This window comes from Chelonoidis abingdonii, chromosome 26 (assembly GCF_003597395.2).
Source record: "Chelonoidis abingdonii isolate Lonesome George chromosome 26, CheloAbing_2.0, whole genome shotgun sequence".
NCBI lineage: Eukaryota > Metazoa > Chordata > Testudines > Testudinidae > Chelonoidis > Chelonoidis abingdonii.
The window spans coordinates 16074946-16093819 of NC_133794.1; the positions used below are offsets into that span (position 1 = coordinate 16074946).

At 58.8% G+C, this 18874-nt stretch overlaps 1 protein-coding gene across 3 annotated transcripts in view; it reads left to right on the top strand.

Annotated features, from left to right (window-relative positions):
- Positions 1-15807, top strand: part of PDE1B (phosphodiesterase 1B) — a 142137-nt gene extending 126330 nt beyond the window's left edge. For 2 of the 3 annotated variants that reach the window (XM_032781189.2, XM_032781192.2), the window contains 10 exons: positions 381-521; positions 1317-1417; positions 2359-2484; positions 3422-3523; positions 4791-4911; positions 7917-7998; positions 8176-8293; positions 12311-12447; positions 13067-13185; positions 14942-15807. In XM_032781189.2, the coding sequence (XP_032637080.1) occupies positions 381-521; positions 1317-1417; positions 2359-2484; positions 3422-3523; positions 4791-4911; positions 7917-7998; positions 8176-8293; positions 12311-12447; positions 13067-13164 (1026 nt within the window). In that variant the 3' untranslated portion in view covers positions 13165-13185; positions 14942-15807. Of the gene's footprint in view, positions 1-380; positions 522-1316; positions 1418-2358; positions 2485-3421; positions 3524-4790; positions 4912-7916; positions 7999-8175; positions 8294-12310; positions 12448-13066; positions 13186-14938 lie in introns of all 3 variants that reach the window. The other variant, XM_032781190.2, reaches the window with a different exon arrangement.
- The last annotated feature ends 3067 nt before the right edge of the window (positions 15808-18874 follow it).

Below are 18874 nucleotides of genomic sequence, written 5' to 3' on the forward strand. Positions count from 1 at the left end.
GAGCCAGTCTGACATCAGCAAATAGCACAAGATCCCCCAAAACCACAGTGGGAAACAGGCCATAGTCCTGGGGAGAAGGGCAGGGGGAACTCAGAGATCTGTGGCCTAGTGGTCAGACCACAGGTCTGGGAGCCAGGAGTGCTTAAGTCCTTTTCCCACCTTTGGCAAGTCACTTGGCTGTCTCTGTGCCTCAATTTCCCCATCAGTCCTTCCTGGCTGCCCCTATGTTTATTATGTGGTGAGATTTCTGGCTACAGGACAGGATGGAAGCCCTCTCTGGCATGCAGATACCCCCACAGTGTGCAAGGGGCGCCCGGCTTGCAAGCTGCTGGCTCAGGGCTCTAGTGCTGCAGCCTGACGCCTGTCTCCTTGCTCCGCAGATTCCCACTGTGTTTTTAATGACCTTACTGGACGCACTGGAGGCTGGTTATGGGAAATACAAGAACCCCTACCACAATCAGATCCACGCGGCTGACGTGACTCAGACTGTACACTGCTTCCTGCTGCGCACTGGCATGGTGGTACGGGGGCGCTGTGCCAGCTGGCTGTGTCCAGGGCCCCTCACCTGGGTTCATGCTGAGGGGTCACGGTCTGGCCTCTCCACTGGCTGATGGCTAATGGGAGGAGGTGGGAAGATCAGGGCATGCTACTGCTCCCTCACTGGTGCCAATGGGTGGAGGGTAGGGGATCTCCCACAGCACTCAGCAGCAGCTGCTCCAAGCTCCTTGTTGCACAAGCCGGGGAGGGGGAAGCTCCATTCTGGCGCTTTCCCAGGTTTGGGGGGATCCAGTTTGGTTCCGCCAGTTTGAGAGTCAGGGCCCAGCCAGAGTTTGAGGGTGTTATGATCCGGGTCTTGGTCCAAGCCCATGTAAGAGCTGCCTGGTTCCAGTGCAAGGGGCTGCATTGTTACCAAGGAGCACAGCGCCCCCTAGTGGCCTCTCCACCTTCACAGAAATGGCCAGTTGGCGAAACCAGCCCAGGGTCTGGAGGGTGAATGGAGCTGAGTGGCCCCCCTCTCCCAGCTCCCTGGGCAGGGCCTGGCCGCTTCCTCCTGCCCAGCCCAGCCATCACCTGCACCTGGCACCTGTGCTTGCCCTGCTGCCAGCATAGTCTCGGCCCCGGCCCATGAGAAGGAGTCAGGAACAGGCTGGAGGGACACAAGTTTTCGGGGTCACTACGTTAAGATGCCTGCTCCCAACCTCCCCCTCTCCAGGTTATGTAAGAGCAGTGATTCCTGCACCTCTGTCCAGGGACAGGACAGGGTGCTGAGCTGGGCAGCGCCCCTCCTGGGCACTAACAGCATCTTTGTCCCCCAGCACTGTCTGACAGAGATTGAGGTCCTGGCCATCATCTTCGCAGCTGCCATCCACGACTATGAGCACACGGGCACCACCAATAGCTTCCACATTCAGACCAAGTGAGTGCCCAGGCGACAGCGCATGGCACGGCCCCTCCAGCCCGGGATCTCATGGGCTCTCCTGGAGAGGAGCTGTGCTTCACCAAGTGCTGCAGGGTCGGCAGGGTGCCCATTGGCTGGGTAGCAGGGGAGGAGCAGGGTGCCCAGGGGCCAAGCAGTGGGAGGAGGGGCAGCATGCCATGGCCCAGGCAGTGTGGGTAAGGCAGGTGGCCTTTGGACCAGGCAGTGGGAAAGGGGCAGGGTGACTATGGACTGGGCTGTGGGGAAGGGGCAGGGTGCCTATGGGCTGGGCAGTGAGGGAGGAATAGGATGCCTATGGACCAGGTATAGATATGGGATGGAGATGGGGACCGCTCTGGGCTGGGCACAATACAAAGGTTTCCACTGGTTGTGGCTGAGCTGCAGATATCATGAGAATCACCCCACCCCCATCTCTCTGGGGGAGGATTTGGCTCGCTCATGTCTGCACTCTGTGGGAGTCAGCCCCGCTCCGGCTTGTGCTCTGGGGGAGGATCGGGCTTGCTCTGGCTTGTGCTGTGGGGGTATCAGGCCCGCTCCAGCCTGTGCTCTAGGGAAGGATCGGGCCCACTGTGGCCTGCGCTGTGGGGGAGGATCGGGCCTGCTCCAGCCTGTGCTCCTAGGGAAGGATTGGGCCCATTCCAGCCTGAGCTCTGTGGAGGATCGGGCCCACTGTGGCCTGCACTCTGGGGGAGAATCAGGTCCACTCTGGCCTGCGCTCTGGGGCGATCGGACCTGGCCTGCACTCCGGTGAAGAATTGGGCTCGCTTCAGCATGGGCTCTGGGTCAGAATCAGGCCCAATCTGGCCTACGCTGTGCTGGTTTACTCATCCCTCAGTGACATGGTTGTGATAGCGGCTGGCTGCCTACCTGGGGGGCCTCTCCCCAGCCCCAAATCTGAGCCACGGCTCCTCTGGTCCCAGGTCTGACTGTGCCATCCTGTACAACGACCGCTCGGTACTGGAGAACCACCACATCAGCGCTGTCTTCCGTATGATGCAGGAGGATGAGATGAACATCTTCATCAATCTGGCCAAGGATGAGTTTGGGTAAGGTCCTGCCCTCCTGCCCCCCTGCAGAACCCCCAGAACCCGTGTCCCCCTCACTTCTGCCAGCCATGGGGTTGCAAATAAGTGGCTAATTGTGCTGCTCATCTGGCCAGCACGGGACAAATCACAGGCTTCTGCCTATGATCATATGTGTCCGCTGAGAGCAGAGACACTGGGCAGCAGATACAGACATTGGCCCTGTCCCAAATTGCAATGGAGGCAGAGAGGGGACCTGCCTCCCCTTCATGTTTATGATTTATCAGTAGAGTTACTGTGTTGCTTCGGGGCCCTAATCCTGGAGCAGGACCCTGGTGTGCTAGCATGGTACAGACACAGCACAAAAAGGCACTCTCCAGGATGCCTAGTTAGTGAGTTGCTGATGGGATTTTTAGCACTGAGCGACAGTAAAGCACCCCATCATGGTGGTGGAAGTGGTTAATGATGGGGGTCCGTCTCTCTGACATTCATGCCTGGAGCACATCAGTCCCTCTGCACTAGATCGGGAACGGGGCAGGGAGCTCATTCAGCCTGAGGCTCTGTTAATTGTATTTCTGAGCCTTCTCTGTGTGGGGGACCCCTTAATGGGGAGCCCTGGGGGCAGCTGCCAAGTTGGGTTCATTGTGTTGTGCTGACAGAGCAGCCACAAAGGGGTCAGTTCATAAAACTTGGGGGAGGGATAGCTCTGTGGTTTGAGCATTGGCCTGCTAAACCCAGGGTTATGAGCTCAATCTTTGAGGGGGCCACTTAGGGAACTGGGGTAAAAATCTGTATGGGGAATGGTCCTGCTTTGAGTAGGGGGTTGGACTAGAAGACCTTCTGAGGTCCCTTCCAACCCTAATCTTCTATGATTCTAAATGCAATGGGTGGGGCGTGTACAACGGGCTGAGTTGCTGGCTGTACAGGAGTGATCACACATCTGTTTCTCCACATGGGGCAGGGAGCTGCGGTCCCTGGTGATTGAGATGGTCCTGGCCACAGACATGTCCTGTCACTTCCAGCAAGTCAAGTCCATGAAAACCTCCCTCCAGCAGCTGGAGAGGTGAGTGTAGGGGTGGAGGTGTAGCGCAGGGTGTCTTTCCGGGCCGCTGAAGGAAAGTGCTGCTTCAAGGGGAAGCAAGAGGTGGTGTGGGCAGGGGGAGAATGCTTTGTACACATAGGAAGTTTATGAGCACGTGTGGCTTTGTGTGCAGCTGCAGTGGGTGTAACACATGGATTTTGGGAGTGGGATGTGTGCCGGGAGGGGGTGCGCATTGTATGAGTGTATGTGTGTTTGTGCGCACATGCATGCTTTGGCTGTGCAGGTCCGTGTGCATATGTGCATGCACACATATGTCTACATATGCCTGCATGTCTGCATACATGTGCCTGTGCATGTACACATGTCTGCATGCATCATGTTGACAAATCGGAGAGTGTTCAGGGAAGAGCCACAAGGACAATTCAATGCCTGGAGAAGCTGCTTGCCGGGGAGAGACGAAGAAGCTCCATCTACTTAGCTTATCAAACAGCAGGGTAAGAGCTGACTTGATCCTGGTCTGTAAATCCCTACACTGGAGCAGATTTCTGAGAGCAGAGAGCTCTTTAATCTCGCACTCAAAGGCAGAGCGCGATCGAATGGCTTGAAGCAGAAGCTCAACAAATTCAGGCTAGAAATAAGGTGCCAAAGGTTAAGTGAAGAAAATTAACCCTGGGAACAACTGGTCCTGGAGTGCTGTGGATTCTCTGTCATGTGGGATCAATCCATCCTGCAGCTGGAGCTGTAATTCCCAGTTCGAGTGTACGGACACTCGTTAGCTTTGATGGAGGTAACATGCTACAAAGAGCAGTGTGGCTGCAGTGGCGTAGGTGGTGGTGCAGGCTAAAATATCATGTGAAATCTTGGGTGTGTATTCAGGCAGCCAGCCCGTCTCGCTGCCATGACGCTGTGGCCACACTGCTGTGTTCAGCGCATTAGCTCCATCGGAGTTAGTGTGTGTACATCTGCCAGAGCCAGGAATTACAGCTCCTGCTGGAGCCCAGATGGACACTTGGAGTTTGTCTCTAAAAGCTTCGCTCTGGCTCAGCTGGATGCTGGAATCCCTGGCTCTGGCTGGGGACATGCAGACAGACAGAGCAGATGATCGTAATGGCCTGAACACGGTTGAGCTGAATTGTGTCTGTGCATGGCGGTGTGTGAATGTGCCTGTGTGCTGAGCTGTGTCTGGGCGTCAGGGATGAACTGTGGTGGGGCCAGGCCGTGCTTGGGTGGAGGCTGGTTAGAGAGCAGGGCCCCTCCCTCACAATGCCTCTTGCGCCTCCCTCTGCAGGATCGATAAATCGAAAGCGCTGTCGCTGCTGCTGCATGCAGCCGACATCAGCCACCCCACCAAGCAATGGAGCGTTCACAGCCGCTGGACCAAGGCTCTGATGGAGGAGTTCTTCAGACAGGTACCACAGGGAGGCTCAGCAGGTCCCAAGGCCTGCGGCTCCTCCCAGCGCCCTTGAAAACCAGATGAGCCCATGGGGTTCCAGGTCTTGGCCGGAAGCAGCTCAGGGGACCCAGGAGCTTGCAGCTCAGGCAGCCTTCACCTTGGGAACCTGTCCCAGGGGGCGAGAGATCCCCAGTGATTTCAGTGTCACCCGCTGCCAGAGAGAGTCCATACCCAGGCTGCGTGTGGAGAGTGGGGTCAGCCTTGCCAGGGCTTCCCCTGAGCCGGCTCGTCTTGGCCAGGGGAGGGTGATTCCCTTACGCAGCCTCACAGCCCCAGGTGAGGCACTGGAGCTCAGCCATCCCTACTGTGACTCGCCTCGGTCCGCTCCCAATTGTGGGCCTGCCCCAGTGTCGCCCTGTTGGTGGCACAATCTTCCCTGTGACTCCGCATTACCAACCAGCCTTTCTGAGGCTTTGCTGAGCTGGGTATTGCTGGCTGGGGCAGTGATTCCAAACCCAGCCCCGTGACAGCAGAGAACCCAGCCCAGAGCCTCTTCCAGCCAAGGAGCTTGGGGCTGCACAAAACTAATGGAGCTCCCCAGCAGCAAGGGCGGGGCACAGAGAGAGGAAGGAACATGGCTCAAAGCCAGCAGCAGAGCTGAGAACAGAAACCTGGAGTCCTGACTCCCTGCCTGCCCCAGCTCGATCCCATTAGACCCCAGTCCCCTCCAGAGCTAGGGAGAGAACCCCAGAGTCCTGACTCCCTGCCTGCCCCCGCTCGATCCCACTACACCCCATTCCCCTCCAGAGCTAGGAAGAGAACCCCAGAGTCCTGACTCCCTGCCCCGCCCCCGCTCAATCCCACTACTCCCCAGTCCCCTCCAGAGCTGGGGAGAGAACCCCAGAGTCCTAACTCCCAGCCCCCCCTCACTTGATCCCACTAGACCCCACTCCCCTCCAGAGCTGGGGAGAGACCCCAGAGTCCTGCCTCCTTGCCTGCCCCCGCTCGATCCCAGTAGACCCCACTCCCATCCAGAGCTGGGAAGAGAACTCCCAGAGTCCTGACTCCCTGGCTCTAACCGCCAGACCCCACTCCCCTCCAAGAGCTGGGAAGAGAACCCCGGAGTCCTAACTCCCAGCCCCTCCCCCCCGCTCGATCCCACTAGACCCCACTCCCCTCCCAGAGCTGGGGAGAGAACCCTGGAGTCCTGACTCTCCAACTGCAGTTAGACACAACTTTGGTTGCCACCAACCAAGGAAACAGCACAAACCCCATTTTACAGATGAGGAAACTGAGGCCTGGTGAGGAGGGCTTGCCCCAGGTCACACGGTGGGGCTGGATATGGAAACCAGCAGATCATGGCCCCAAGCCCAGCGCTCAGTGAACTTGTTCATGCAGCCTCTGGGTCTGGGGTGGGTGATGTGAGACATTGGCTGGTTGGAATGGATTTTAGGAATGGGACCCAGCCATAATAAGGAACATTCCCGTGGCAGCTCAGCCACCCAATTAACTGCCAAAGAGCCACTGAACCACCCCAGGTGCCTCCAGAAGCCTTTGACAGAGGGTAATGTTCCTTCCCTGCTCTGAGCACGGGGCGCAATAGCCATGTGGTGACTGCGATGCCCTGCGGCCATGGGGAGATGGGGCGTGACAGCAGTGTGGTACTGTGTGGCCTCAGAGCACAACAGCAGCATGGTGACTGCAATGCCATGCAGTCATGGGGCGCAGCAGCCATGTGGTGACTGCGATGCCACGCAGTCATGGGGCGTGACAGCCGCGAGGTGACTGCGATGCCGCGTGGCCTCAGGGCATGACAGCCGTGTGGTGACTGCGATGCCCTGCGGCCATGGGGGGATGGGGCGTGACAGCCGTGCGGTACTGTGTGGCCTCAGAGCACAACAGCAGCATGGTGACTGCAGTCATGGGGCGCAGTCATGGGGCGCAGCCGCCATGTGGTGACTGCGATGCCACGCAGTCATGGGGCGTGACAGCCGTGTGGTGACTGCGATGCCGCGTGGCCTCAGGGCGTGACAGCCGCGAGGTGACTGCGATGCAGCGTGGCCTCGGGGCGTGACAGCCGCGAGGTGACTGTGATGCCGCGTGGCCTCGGGGCGCGACAGCCGTGTGGTGACTGCGATGCCGCGTGGCCTCGGGGCGTGACAGCCGTGAGGTGACTGCGATGCAGCGTGGCCTCGGGGCGCGACAGCCGTGTGGTGACTGCGATGCCGCGTGGCCTCAGGGCATGACAACTTTGAGGTGACTGCGATGCAGCGTGGCCTCGGGGCGTGACAGCCGTGAGGTGACTGCGATGCAGCGTGGCCTCGGGGCACAACAGCTGTGTGGTGACTGCGATGCCGCGTGGCCTCAGGGCACGACAACTTTGAGGTGACTGCGATGCAGCGTGGCCTCGGGGCGTGACAGCCGTGAGGTGACTGCGATGCAGCGTGGCCTCGGGGCGCGACAGCCGTGAGGTGACTGCGATGCCGCGTGGCCTCGGGGCGTGACAGCCGCAAGGTGACTGCGATGCAGCGTGGCCTCGGGGCGAGACAGCCGTGTGGTGACTGCGATGCCGCGTGGCCTCGGGGCACGACAGCCGCGAGGTGACTGCGATACCATGCCGCCATGGGGTGTCACTACAGACTCGTCCCCGCTGGTGTATGAAAACAGGCATTTGCAGCTACAAACATTCACCGCGTGAACCAAATTCACTCCCGGAGACACAGACAGACAGACAGGTGCAGATCCAGTAGGTTGGGCCTCACACCTGCTGTGCTGTCCCAGGGGCTGGGCTGCTCAGTAGCAGGTAGAGTGAGCCACACGCCCAGGGACAGTTTGAATCCTGTGTTTTGGACGAGTTGAGGATAGAACCCAGGTGTCCTGGCTTGTATCTCCCACTCTCAGAGCAGTAGCTGAGTCCACTGACTCCCTCTCTTGTGCTCAGGCTGCTCTTGCGTCACCCTGGGGCCGGGTGCCCCGGGCATTTGGCAGGGTTAACAGTTCTCTTTGTCTTGTTTCCCACAGGGGGACAAGGAGGCTGAGCTGGGCCTGCCCTTCTCTCCGCTCTGTGATCGCAAGTCCACGCTGGTGGCCCAGTCCCAGATCGGTGAGTCGCTGCCTCCCTCCTGCCCCACACCCCCCCACGCACATCTGCCCTGATACATTTGGCGACCATGGCCATGCCCTCATGTCTGTGATTGCACCCCTGCCAGCTCAGGGGCACGTAGCCCAGTGGGGCTCTGGATGCATCACACTTTAATGTCGCCTCCTTCTGCCTCCGCAGGTTTCATCGATTTCATCGTGGAGCCCACTTTCTCGGTGCTGACGGACGTGGCAGAGAAGATCGTCCTCCCGCTGGTGGAGGAAGGCTCCAAGTCTAAGTCCTCCAGCCAGCAGAGCAGGTGAGCACAGCGTGGGGGGCTCACAGCAGCTAGAAAGCTCAGGGGAGTGTTACTAGCACTGATTTTCCAGCGTGCTCAGGAATGCAGGGGGGGAAATTGAGGCCTGACACAGGGAAGGGACTCAGAGCAAGCATACAGGAGATTTGGGATTGGAACCCAAAAGTCTTGGCTCCCAGGCTGCACACTCGGTACATAGGCCCAGTCCAGTCCATACCTCTTGTGCCATTTGTCCCATGGGGGAGTTTGCCGCAAGGGAAGTGCCGGTGCTGTGTTCACCTCTGACTGCAGAGATCTTCAGGGCAGGGCAAGCTGCAAGGCCTGGTCAAAGTCCGGTCAGTGGGGGCTGCCTGGGCACATCACTGACTCCCTCCCAGCCAGCGGCGCAGAGTTCTGGGGTGTCACTGGCTGGCCGGCTCCAGGCCTCCTGGTGCAGGGAAGCTGTTGGCGCTTTGTGTTGCCTCAGTCCTCCCTCCAGGAGGTGGTTACACTGCTGGGAGCCTGGGGCCTGGATCTCATGAGCAGAGCCCAGAGTCCTAGGGCCAGGTTGTCCCAGCAGCTCTCATTATTCTGGGGGGAGGGGAATTCTTCATTGTGCTCAAGGATGGGGAAGGGGGGAGGGGAGGATCCCAATTGTTCTCCGTGGGAGCGGGGGGACAAAATAGGCCTGGCATGAAAACAAGAATTTCATGGTGTGAAAACTGGCCAGTTTCGGCATTTGGTTTAGTTCCACACTGGGAAAGGACTGAGGCCTTGACAAAAACCCAGAGAGAAAGCGAGAGAGATGCACCCCAAAGTACCCAGTGGGCCAGGTGCTCACTGGGGCTGGGGAGATCAGGGCCAGCACCAGCTTTTTTGCTGCCCCAAGTGACAAAAAAAAAAGTCCCAATTGGCAGCACTTCGGCGGTAGCTCTACCACGCTGCTTCATTCTTTGGTGGCAATTTGGTGGCCGGTCCTTCCCTCCGAGAGGGACCGAGGGACCTGCTGCCGAATTGCCACCGAAGACCCGGATGTGCTGCCTCTTTCCATTGGCTGCCTCAAGCACCTGCTTCCTGTGCTGGTGCCTGGAGCCGGCCCTGGTAGGGAGACACAGGGCCCAGGTCCTACTTAGCCCAATTCAGAGCAGGGATGTGAGCCTGGGTGTCCCAGAGCCCAAGGATCAGCAAAACCTTTGCTGATGTCTCCGTTGTTCTGGCTGCAGGATGGTCATTCAGTCTAGAGGCAATTATCTTAATTGTTTCCGAGATGCTCGGATCTGCAGGGCTGGGCTAGCTCCTCACTCAGGCAGTGTTGTGAGCCAGGTGGGCCTGTGCCCTCTGACCCTGCCCTCAGTGGCACTCCCTGTCCAGAAATAGAATTAGACTGAAACAGTAGCCAGGCTAGTAAAGTGATGCAGCCCCCAATGCTGTCCAGAGGGGCCAGACCCCCCTGTAGGCTGGTGCTGCTGTGATTCCCAGTGCCTCAAGAGCCAGCCGAGCACAGAAGAATGCCTGTGAGATTGGACAGCAGGATGCCTGGGTTCTGGTCCCATCTCTGCCACTGGTTCATGATGCAGCTGTAGGTAAAGCAGGTCTCCCAATCCTTCGGTTTTCCCATGTGTAAAATGCTGACACTACTAGCAAGGGTGAATGAGCCTGATTCTCCTCTTGCTCCATAGTTTAAGGCCAGAATGGACCATCAGCACATTGAACCTGGCCTCCTCTCCAACACGGGCCACTGATTATCAGCCAGCCTCCCCTATGTTCAGCTCAATGACTTTAGTCAGACCAACGTCTTTCAGGCCTCAGAGAGCTAAGTTGTTGTGGGCCACAGGCAGAGAAGAGGAGAGACCGAGGTGCTGCCAGTGCCCAAGGCCTCTGCCAGGGCAGGGAATTGATTAGGTAGGATCTGCTCAGATTATCACAAAAAACCGATCCATGCTGAAGAGGAAAGAGAACCCCTGCCCCCAAGGTCCCTGCCAATCTGACCTTGGGGAAAATTCCTTCCTGTTCCCAAATCTGGCCACAAGCATGACCCTGAGCATGTGAACAAGACCCACCAGCCAGCATCTGGACAGAGGAGTCCCAGCTCCAGGACCAGCTCAGAGAAATGGGCCACTTACCCCAGTGGAACTTCATTGACCTCAGTGATGTTCCCCACACCCAGCCCCTGGTGTGCTGACTAGCCCTAGTATCCCCATGAGTCCTGTATGTTCCCCCAGGCATCCTTCCTCACCTCCCAGAGATTTGCTTGGCTGCAGTCCGACATGGCCATGAAAAGAAAGATGCTGGAAGCTTTGGGACCTGCCTGATCATCCAGCTCTGGCAATACTGTCAGCTGGTCCTTATGCAAATGAGATGCTAATCTCTCTGCTCCTAATAAGACCTGAATAGTCTCCTGATAACAGACCCCCTGCCTCAGAGCAGCAGGAATATGTAAAACAACCACCACGGAAACTTCCTCAGACTCCCAACAAAGTGCTGGTTCAGCCTGAATTTGGGCTGCAGCTCCAGCCCAGTCTGCCCCTGTCACGCTGTAAAGGCAGGTTCCCAGCTGCGCCGCCTGCCTGAGTCCCTGCTGAGCACTGCAGGAGTTACAGCCATAATTTTTCTCTATGGAAACAAAGCGGAATGTCAAGGTGTTGCTTCCAAAGGTCTTTATCTCCGCACGGCTCTGGGAAGGTGGGGAGCCAGGGCAGGCGTGGCCTTGGGCAAAGTCAGGCTCTGTGTAAACGGCTCCTTTTCATAGCTGGGAGTCACAGCCCAACTTCAGAGCTTCAGAGCTGCTCTGTATGCACCTGCCAGCTTCTCTGCAGCGTGAGAGCCAAGGGCCAGGGCCCAGCTGGGATCCTGCCGATGGCTCCAGGCTGCAGTGCCTGAGGCTCACAGACATGAATTAACAGAGCCTGACCATTAGCTTATGTTCATTGTTAGCACCACTTCACCAGGGGGGACGGAGGGCAGACTGAGCCCAAGGGCAGAAGGCCTGATCCAGAGTCATTCCACTGACTTGAATGCATTTTGGATCAGGCCCCAAACAAGTAAGTGGCAGAACTGGGGATAGAACCCCGGAGTCCTGACTCAGCCCCCCCTGCTCTAACTCACTCGAGCCCACTCCCCCAGAGCAGGGGATAGAACCCAGGAGTCCTTAGCCACAAGACTTATCAAGTGGCCAAAGACCATGGGGTTTGTCATGCTGGTGGCAGGTGCCCCTCTAGACACGTGGTGCCTGTGAACACCAACACCATGAAGGGATAACTGAGCCTGGACAAGTTTTCATGACATTCACGTGGTTGTGTTTGCCAGTGCAGACCCTACAGCCACATGCAAATGCCACACCCCTGGGGTGTTGCTGGGAAAAGTTTGCCCAGCTCCGGTTCCCAGCTGCCTCATGTGCGATCTGTGCTCTCCTCCTGCTGGCCATGTGCATAACAGCATCGGCCAAGGATGGAACAGGTCTGAGGGGAGTCAGTGGGGAGCGCCGAAAGAGGGCAGAGCCGTCAGAGGGAGCAGGGGGTCCAACAGAGCTCACTGCTGCCCTTTCACTGGGTCAGCACCAGCAGAGCCTCCCTATTGGCAGCTGTTCCTGTCCTCAGGCCGGCAGCATTACTGGTCCCCATGCTCCTGCCATCCACTTCACACCCTCATGGAGCAGGCGCTCCCAGGAGGCAGTGGGCTGTCAGTGTAAGGGACTGGGAACTGCAAGGCAAGGGTCATGGGGTCTCGTCTCAGCTCTGCCCATTTGTAAACACTGGGCAGGTCACTTCACCTCCTAGACTTCAGTTTCTCCTCTGTGCCAGGAGGGCAATGCCGATGCCGTCGGGTGCCCAGGGAGCAGGTGCATCCAGGGTTATTTGTTACTCTAGCTGAGGGGCTGATTTGCTGAGCTGTTGGGTGCAGGCAGCTCCCAGGTCCATAGGCTGGAGTGGCGGAGATCAAGCCCTCAGTGTCCTTGCCCCAGCCCAGTCCCGACTGCCGTGCCTCCCAGCCTTTGTGTGGTTCCCACACTACACTGCGCTGTCCCCTCTGGTTTCCCTGCAGTTCCCAGTGGAAGCAGCCGTCCCTAGACGAGCATTCAGAGCTGGGCGACATCAACGCCGACATCACCAGCTTCCGCTCCACATGGACCAAGTACATCCAGGAGAACAAGCAGAAGTGGAAGGAGCGAGCGGCCAGTGGTACGTACTGCCCAGGACCTGGGGCCCTTTGAGGAGAATCTCTCCCCCCCATATCTGAAAAACTCTCAGGGTGATCTCACTGTGCCCCCCGCACCCTCCAGATCGAGTCATCCCTCCTCGCTGGTCTCAGCGAGGGGCAGTGGTGGCACAGGAGGAAGGGTCCGGCTGTGTGAACCTTGCCCCTGTACTGGGGGATGAGGGAACCAGGTGGGCTCTGAGCAGTAGTTGTGGCTATGGCAGCATAGCCCATAAGGCTGAGGGTTGCAGGTGCTCCTGGGAGCAGGGCAGCTGGGGGCCAGCGGAAGCTGTTCATCTAATTCCAAAACCAAACCAACGCAGGGAAGTGGAGTGAGGTGGAGAAAGGCCAGACACTCCAGCCCACGCCGGCTGCATGGCGGCCAAACGGCAACTCCCTGGAGGCTGGGTCTGTGGCCCTGCATGAGACAAGTTGGCAGATCTCAGCTCAGTCCACATGCCTGCCTATTACAGGTGGTGTGAAGCAGCCCCCTCATGGCACCCTGCGGCAAGACCATGGAGCCAATGGGCCACATTCAGTAGCTCCATCCTGAGCCCAGTCTCATGAGCAAGCCCCAGTGCCCCACATGCCCTGTCTCCCCAGGGATCACTAACCAGACATCCATTGATGAGCTGTCACCGTGCGAGGAGGAGCCACATGTGCCCGAAAACCAGCACAATCAGAACGGTGATGTGGAATAGCACAGTCTGCAAGGGATAGAGGTGAGCACCAGTCACCACGAACCTGGAGTCAGTGCAGTCTGGTGCTGTCTCCTGGCACTGGTCACCACAAACCTGGAGTCAGTGCAGCCTGGCGCTCTCCCCTGGCACCAGTCACCATGAACCTGGAGTCAGTGCGGCCTGGCACTGTGCCCTGGCACCGGTCACCACGAACCCGGCATGAGTGCGCCCTGACACTTTGCCCTGGCACCGGTCACCACGAGCCCAGAATCAGTGCGGCATGGTGCTGTCCCCTGGCACCGGTCACCATGCACCTGGAGTCAGTGCGTCCTGGTGCTGTGTCCTGGCAGCAGTCACCATGAACACAGTGTCAGTGCGGCCTGACACTGTGCCCTGGCACCGGTCACCGCGATGCCAGAGTCAGTGCAGCCTGGTGCCATCACCCTCTCACAGGTCACCTTGAACCTGGAGTCAGTGCAGCCTGGCACTGGTCACCACGAACCCGGAGTCAGTGAGGCCTGGCGCTGTCCCCTGGAACCAGTCACCACGATGCCAGAGTCAGTGCAGCCTGGTGCTATCACTCTGGCACCGGTCACCACAAACCCAGAGTCAGTGTGGTCTGGTGGTGTGCCCTGGCACTGGTCACCATGAACCCGGAGTTAGTGAGGCCTGGTGCTGTCCCCTGGCACTGGTCACCATGAACCCAGAGTCAGTGCAGCCTGGTGCCATCAGTCTGGCACCAGTCACCACGAACCCGGAGTCAGTGTGGCCTTGTTCCATCATCTTGCTGCCTCTGACTGTGAACCCAGAGTCAGTGCAGCTTGGTGCCTTCCCCTGGCACTGGTCACTGCAACGCTGGAGTCAGTGGCCTGGCGCCTTCGCCCTGCTGCCTGTCATTGCGAACCCAGAGTCAGTGCGCCTTGGCGCAATAGGCCATCCCAGTTGGGTGGCATTCCAGTCCTGCTCTGCCCTGGTGTAAATGGTACCCAAAGAACTGAGCCTGGCAGGTTCAGAGCTCACCCGGTGATCATGATGACTGTCCACCGCTCCCTTCTCAGCGGGTACGTCAGAACCTGCAGCAGGGTCTGGCCCTTCCTGGCGTGGTGCAGTTAGGGCTGTGGAAATCACAGTGCTGGCCTTCCCTGAGCTAGCGGCACACCTGCAGGAGCAAGACTCCCTCGCCTCGCATGGACACATAGACCCCTGGCCTGGGTGACAGAGCCTTTAGGGCAGCGATTCCAAATGGCCCCCGCTCCCGTAGTGACCACACGTTATTGCCCTCTCAGCTATTGTGGGCCCGGCTGTCAGATACATTTGGGGCATCTCAGCCCAGATCCTGTGGCTGTCTCAGCAGAGATGCCAAGCAGTGGTTGGGCTGGGGGGACCACACTCCCCTCTCAGCCCCAGCAGAGTTGTCCCTCTAGGGCGAGGCTGGAGCTTGCTGTGCTGCTGGGGTGTGAGTCTGCAGAGCGCCTACCCTCAGCTCCACTCTGGTACAGCCAGCTCTGACTTTGACTGGAGCAGCTCATCGCTGGGAGGTGGAGGGCAGTGGGACACACTGTCCTGCTCAGTGGGGGCTGTTCACCAAGACACTCTCTGGCTGGCACTATGCAGGGGATGCACTGGCTCAGCAGGGCCCAGGGGAGGGGGACTGTGGGCCATGCTGTCCTGCAGAGAGGTGTCTGTGCACCAATGCACTCTAGGTTGGCACAATGCAGGGGTGCCCTGACTCAGCGGGGCCTGGCGGGAGGGTGGATCCGACTGTCAAGGCCTTGACTCTCCCGCTCTGACCCAGCAGGTCCCTTTTCCAACTGAATGATGCAGTTTAGTCCAAAGTCTTCGATGCCATCGAAATCAGCACCATTGCAGGAGGAGCCGCCCCAGGCCGGAGGGCGAGTGGGAACAACCATTGCCAAGATATAAAAATTAATGTAAACCTTAGAGTCAAGGGAAATCCTGATGTCACTGAGCACATGGCCTGAACCCATCAAAGTCATCCTTCACCGCCGCCACCTCGGAGCCCTGGCCTGGCCAGGTCAGTCACCCACCCCGCCAAGCAGGTACTACAGGCTCCTGTTCCATCTGCCTCCCTGCCCCACCAGTCCAGCTGGGATTATAAGAGACATCTCACTGCCCAGCCAGCAAACGCCCGGAGCTGCAGGGCCAGGGCTCTGCCTGTGTCTTTTTAAAGGATTTGTTCTCTGGAATCCCAATGTGTCAGACACTGGGATGAGTGAGGAACAGAGGCTTCAGGATGATCCACGGGGCTGTGGGAGGAGTTCGGGGGAGAATGGGGGGCCAGACTGGTCACTTGGGGAATTGTGGGCTCCAGCAGTGCCTCCAGGGCATGTCACAGCTGCTTAACTGCCCACTGGAGCCAGGATGGATGACTGCTACACAATACCTGTCTGGGGTGGTGTCTACATCCCCCAAACTCAGAGCCCCAGGGCCTACCCTTAGCACAGAGCGTGGGCTGGGTCGCCCCTCATACCCTCAGACAGACACACCCACTCCTCGCAGGCCAGAATCTCCTCCCCGTCTGCAGTGAGGTTCCTGCAGAGAAGGGTCTAGCCTCCAGTGGCAAACCCTCCTGACTTGCAGCCCCAATATGTATCTACCCTTGCCCAACCCTCTTTCCCAAGGCTCCCCTCCAATTTGATTGGGTCAGGGGGCCCACACTCTTTCCAACGGGGAACCCCAGGAGCTCCCTGCAGATGTCATGGGCTGGCAGTTTACAGAGTGTTTGTGGTGTGTCATCTTGCAGCGTGATGGGCAGGTCCACTGGTCACAGGGCGGGCAGTGTACACTCTTTTGCCTGGATAAACACTTGTTAAATGGTCAAAGGAGCCAGGTACGTGCTCCAACAGTAAGGCCAGGTGAAGCCATGTCTCCCTGACGTGCAGGATTAGTAAACGGAACTGAGACAAGGGCTTCGCAAGGTCCCCCCACCCCCCACCACTCCATCTTGTGTCTTCTCCCAGGCCGCGGAGCCAGACATGTCACTGCTCCCAAAGTGCCCTGAAGCGACATGCGTGGAAGGATGAAGCAGGTGCAGGTGCATTCACCCTCCACCCTGGGTGGAATGACCAATAACAGAGCAGAGTGTTACTCTGATCCATGTCCGGGCTTCCAGAGCAGGCCCCTTTGCACACCTGGCTGTTAACAGGAAACTTGGCTCCCAAGCGCAGGGTGCCCCTGAGCAAACTCCAAAGCCCACTCCCATCTTGCAGCACAGGGACGGTTTTTTTTGAAGGGGGGCACGTTTGAACCCTGTGCTCTGGGCCTGGTCTAGTCACACATGCACTGACTGTGGCAGTCTCAGCTTACAACTGTAACTCTGCTGAGTTGCCGGTGGCTGTGGTGCAGCAGGATTCAGCCAAGCGCAACACAGGAACCAAAGCAGCTCTAAGGGCATTGGCAGAGCTGGGGGCAGAGGGCAGGATGGGATAGCAGGAGCTGGGGGGCTGGGCACCCTAGAGGGGCTGGAAACGGGAATGAAGAATAGGTTGTGATAGATTGGCGTTGGCAGAGCTGCATGTGGGGAGTCCCAGGACTCAGAGAGCAGAGAGTGCAGGTTGGGAATTGAGGGGCAAAACCGATAGAGCAGTGACTGCGGGAGCCCAGGGCTGAGATAGAACCAGGGAGCTGCAGGGCTGGGCTTGAGGGGCAGCGGTAGAGCAGTGACGCGGGGAGCCCAGGGCTGAGATACCATGGGGGAGCATGCAAGGTTGGGACTGAGGGGGCAGCGGTAGAGAGCAGTGACCGGGGAGCCCAGGGCCTGAGATACCATGGAGCTGCAGGCTGGGCTTGAGGGGCAGCGGTAGAGCAGTGACCGGGAGCCCAGGGCTGAGATACCAGGGAGCTGTCAGGTTGGGCTTGAGGGGGCAGCGGTAGAAGCAGTGACTGGGGAGCCCAGGGTTGAGATACCAGGGAGCTGCCAGGCTGGGATTGAGGGGGGCAGCGGTAGAGCAGTGACTGGGGGAGCCGGCAGGGCTGAGATACCAGGGAGCTGCAGGTTGGGCTTTGAGGGGCAGCGGGTAGAGCAGTGACCGGGGAGCCCAGGGCTGAGATACCAGGGAGCTGCAGGTTGGGCTTGAGGGGCAGCGGTAGAGCAGTGACTGGGGAGCCCAGGGCTGAGATACCAGGGAGCTGCAGGTTGGGATTGAGGGGTCAGAACTGAGGGGTATCAATGGAGCGCTGGTGGGGACACATGCATGAAGCCTGTCGCTATCCAGCCCACTCCAGATCTAATAGTAAATATTAAGTCCCCCCTGATTCCCAGGGCCACAGGGACTCTTCCAGCCGGCTCTGCGGTGGGTTTGTTTGGGAGCTGTCCAATGCTGGACTTCCCAAGGGTTCCTGGGTCAGGAAAAGCCAGAGGGTTTGTCTAGATGAGGAAAGACCAGGGCTCCGGGTGAGCCTGCTCCAATCAGCTACCTCGGCCTGACCGCCGGTGACCTCTGTCAGAGCTATGCAATCCCAGCAATAGGGCGCGTCACTGTCTGTGCTTAGTCAATGGATGTGAGCTAGGACACATCCTGGCTCCAGGGCGAGCTAGGGGGAGATAAATACACATTTAGCGTATGTGTAGTCGCACAGGCAGGGAGCTGGGAGTCAGGACTCCTGGGTTCTATCTGCAGCTCTGGGAGGGGAGTGGGCTCTAGTGGATTAGAGCAGCTGCGGGCGGGAAAATCAGGACTCTTGGGTTCTATTTCCAGCTCCGCTACTTGGAGGGTGACCGGGGCCAAGTTACCCCACGCCTCAGTTTCCCCTGCTGTCTGAGAAGTTAGTGACACTTCCCCAGGGGGTTGCCAGGCTAAAGTCACTGCTGATGGTCAAGTGTTTTGAGATATGTGGATGGGGGAGGGGAAAGGATGTGTGAGTGGGTTGCTGGGCTCCACAGCTGGTGCTTCCCGGGCGTCAGATCCAAGAAACCATTCCACTAAAATGGCAGCCTGTCCTGCACTGCGTGCTGGAGGCTGCATGCTCAGGAGGCTGATAGGTGCACCCGCTATAGGGGCTGGCTGCCCTGTGGTGGGGGCGGGGGCGCTGGAAGCTGCATGCTTAGGGGCCAGAGTCCATGCTGCGGAGGGGGAGGGGGGACTGGGGCTGTATTCACTCTAGACTCTGGGAGCTGCATGCTTTGAGGAGCAGGGAGCCATGGCATTGGGGGGTGAGGCTGAAGTACCTTTGCTACAGAGGCCAGGCACCCTGGGGGGTGGCTGGGAGGTACACTTGCTATAGGGGCCAGGAGCTGCACTCTCGGGGAGGGGTTGGGAGCCAGGTGCTCTGGAGGGTCCCTGAGGAGCTGGACACTTGGGAGGGAGGGGGAGGTGCACCGCCGTAGGGGCTGGGAGCTTCTGCTTGCCGGGGGGTGGGGGGGGGCGTTTGCTATACAGGCTGGGCGCTCTGGTGGGACAGGGAGGTGCATCAGCTGAGCCGCATGCTCTGTGTGTGCGTGCAGGGGGAGGGGACAGACAGGTATACCTGCTACAATGGCTGGCAGCTCAGGGGAGGGCGGGGTGGCTGGCAGGCATACGTGCTATAAGGGCTGGGTGCTCGGGGGAGGGCTGGCGGGTATACCTGCTATAAAGGCTGGGTGCTTGGGGGAGGGCTGGCAGGTACACCTGCTATAAGGGCAGGGTGCTCAAGGGAGGGCTGGCAGGTACACCTGCTATAAGGGCTGAGTGCTCAGGGGAGAGCTGGCGGGTATACCTGCTATAATGGCTGG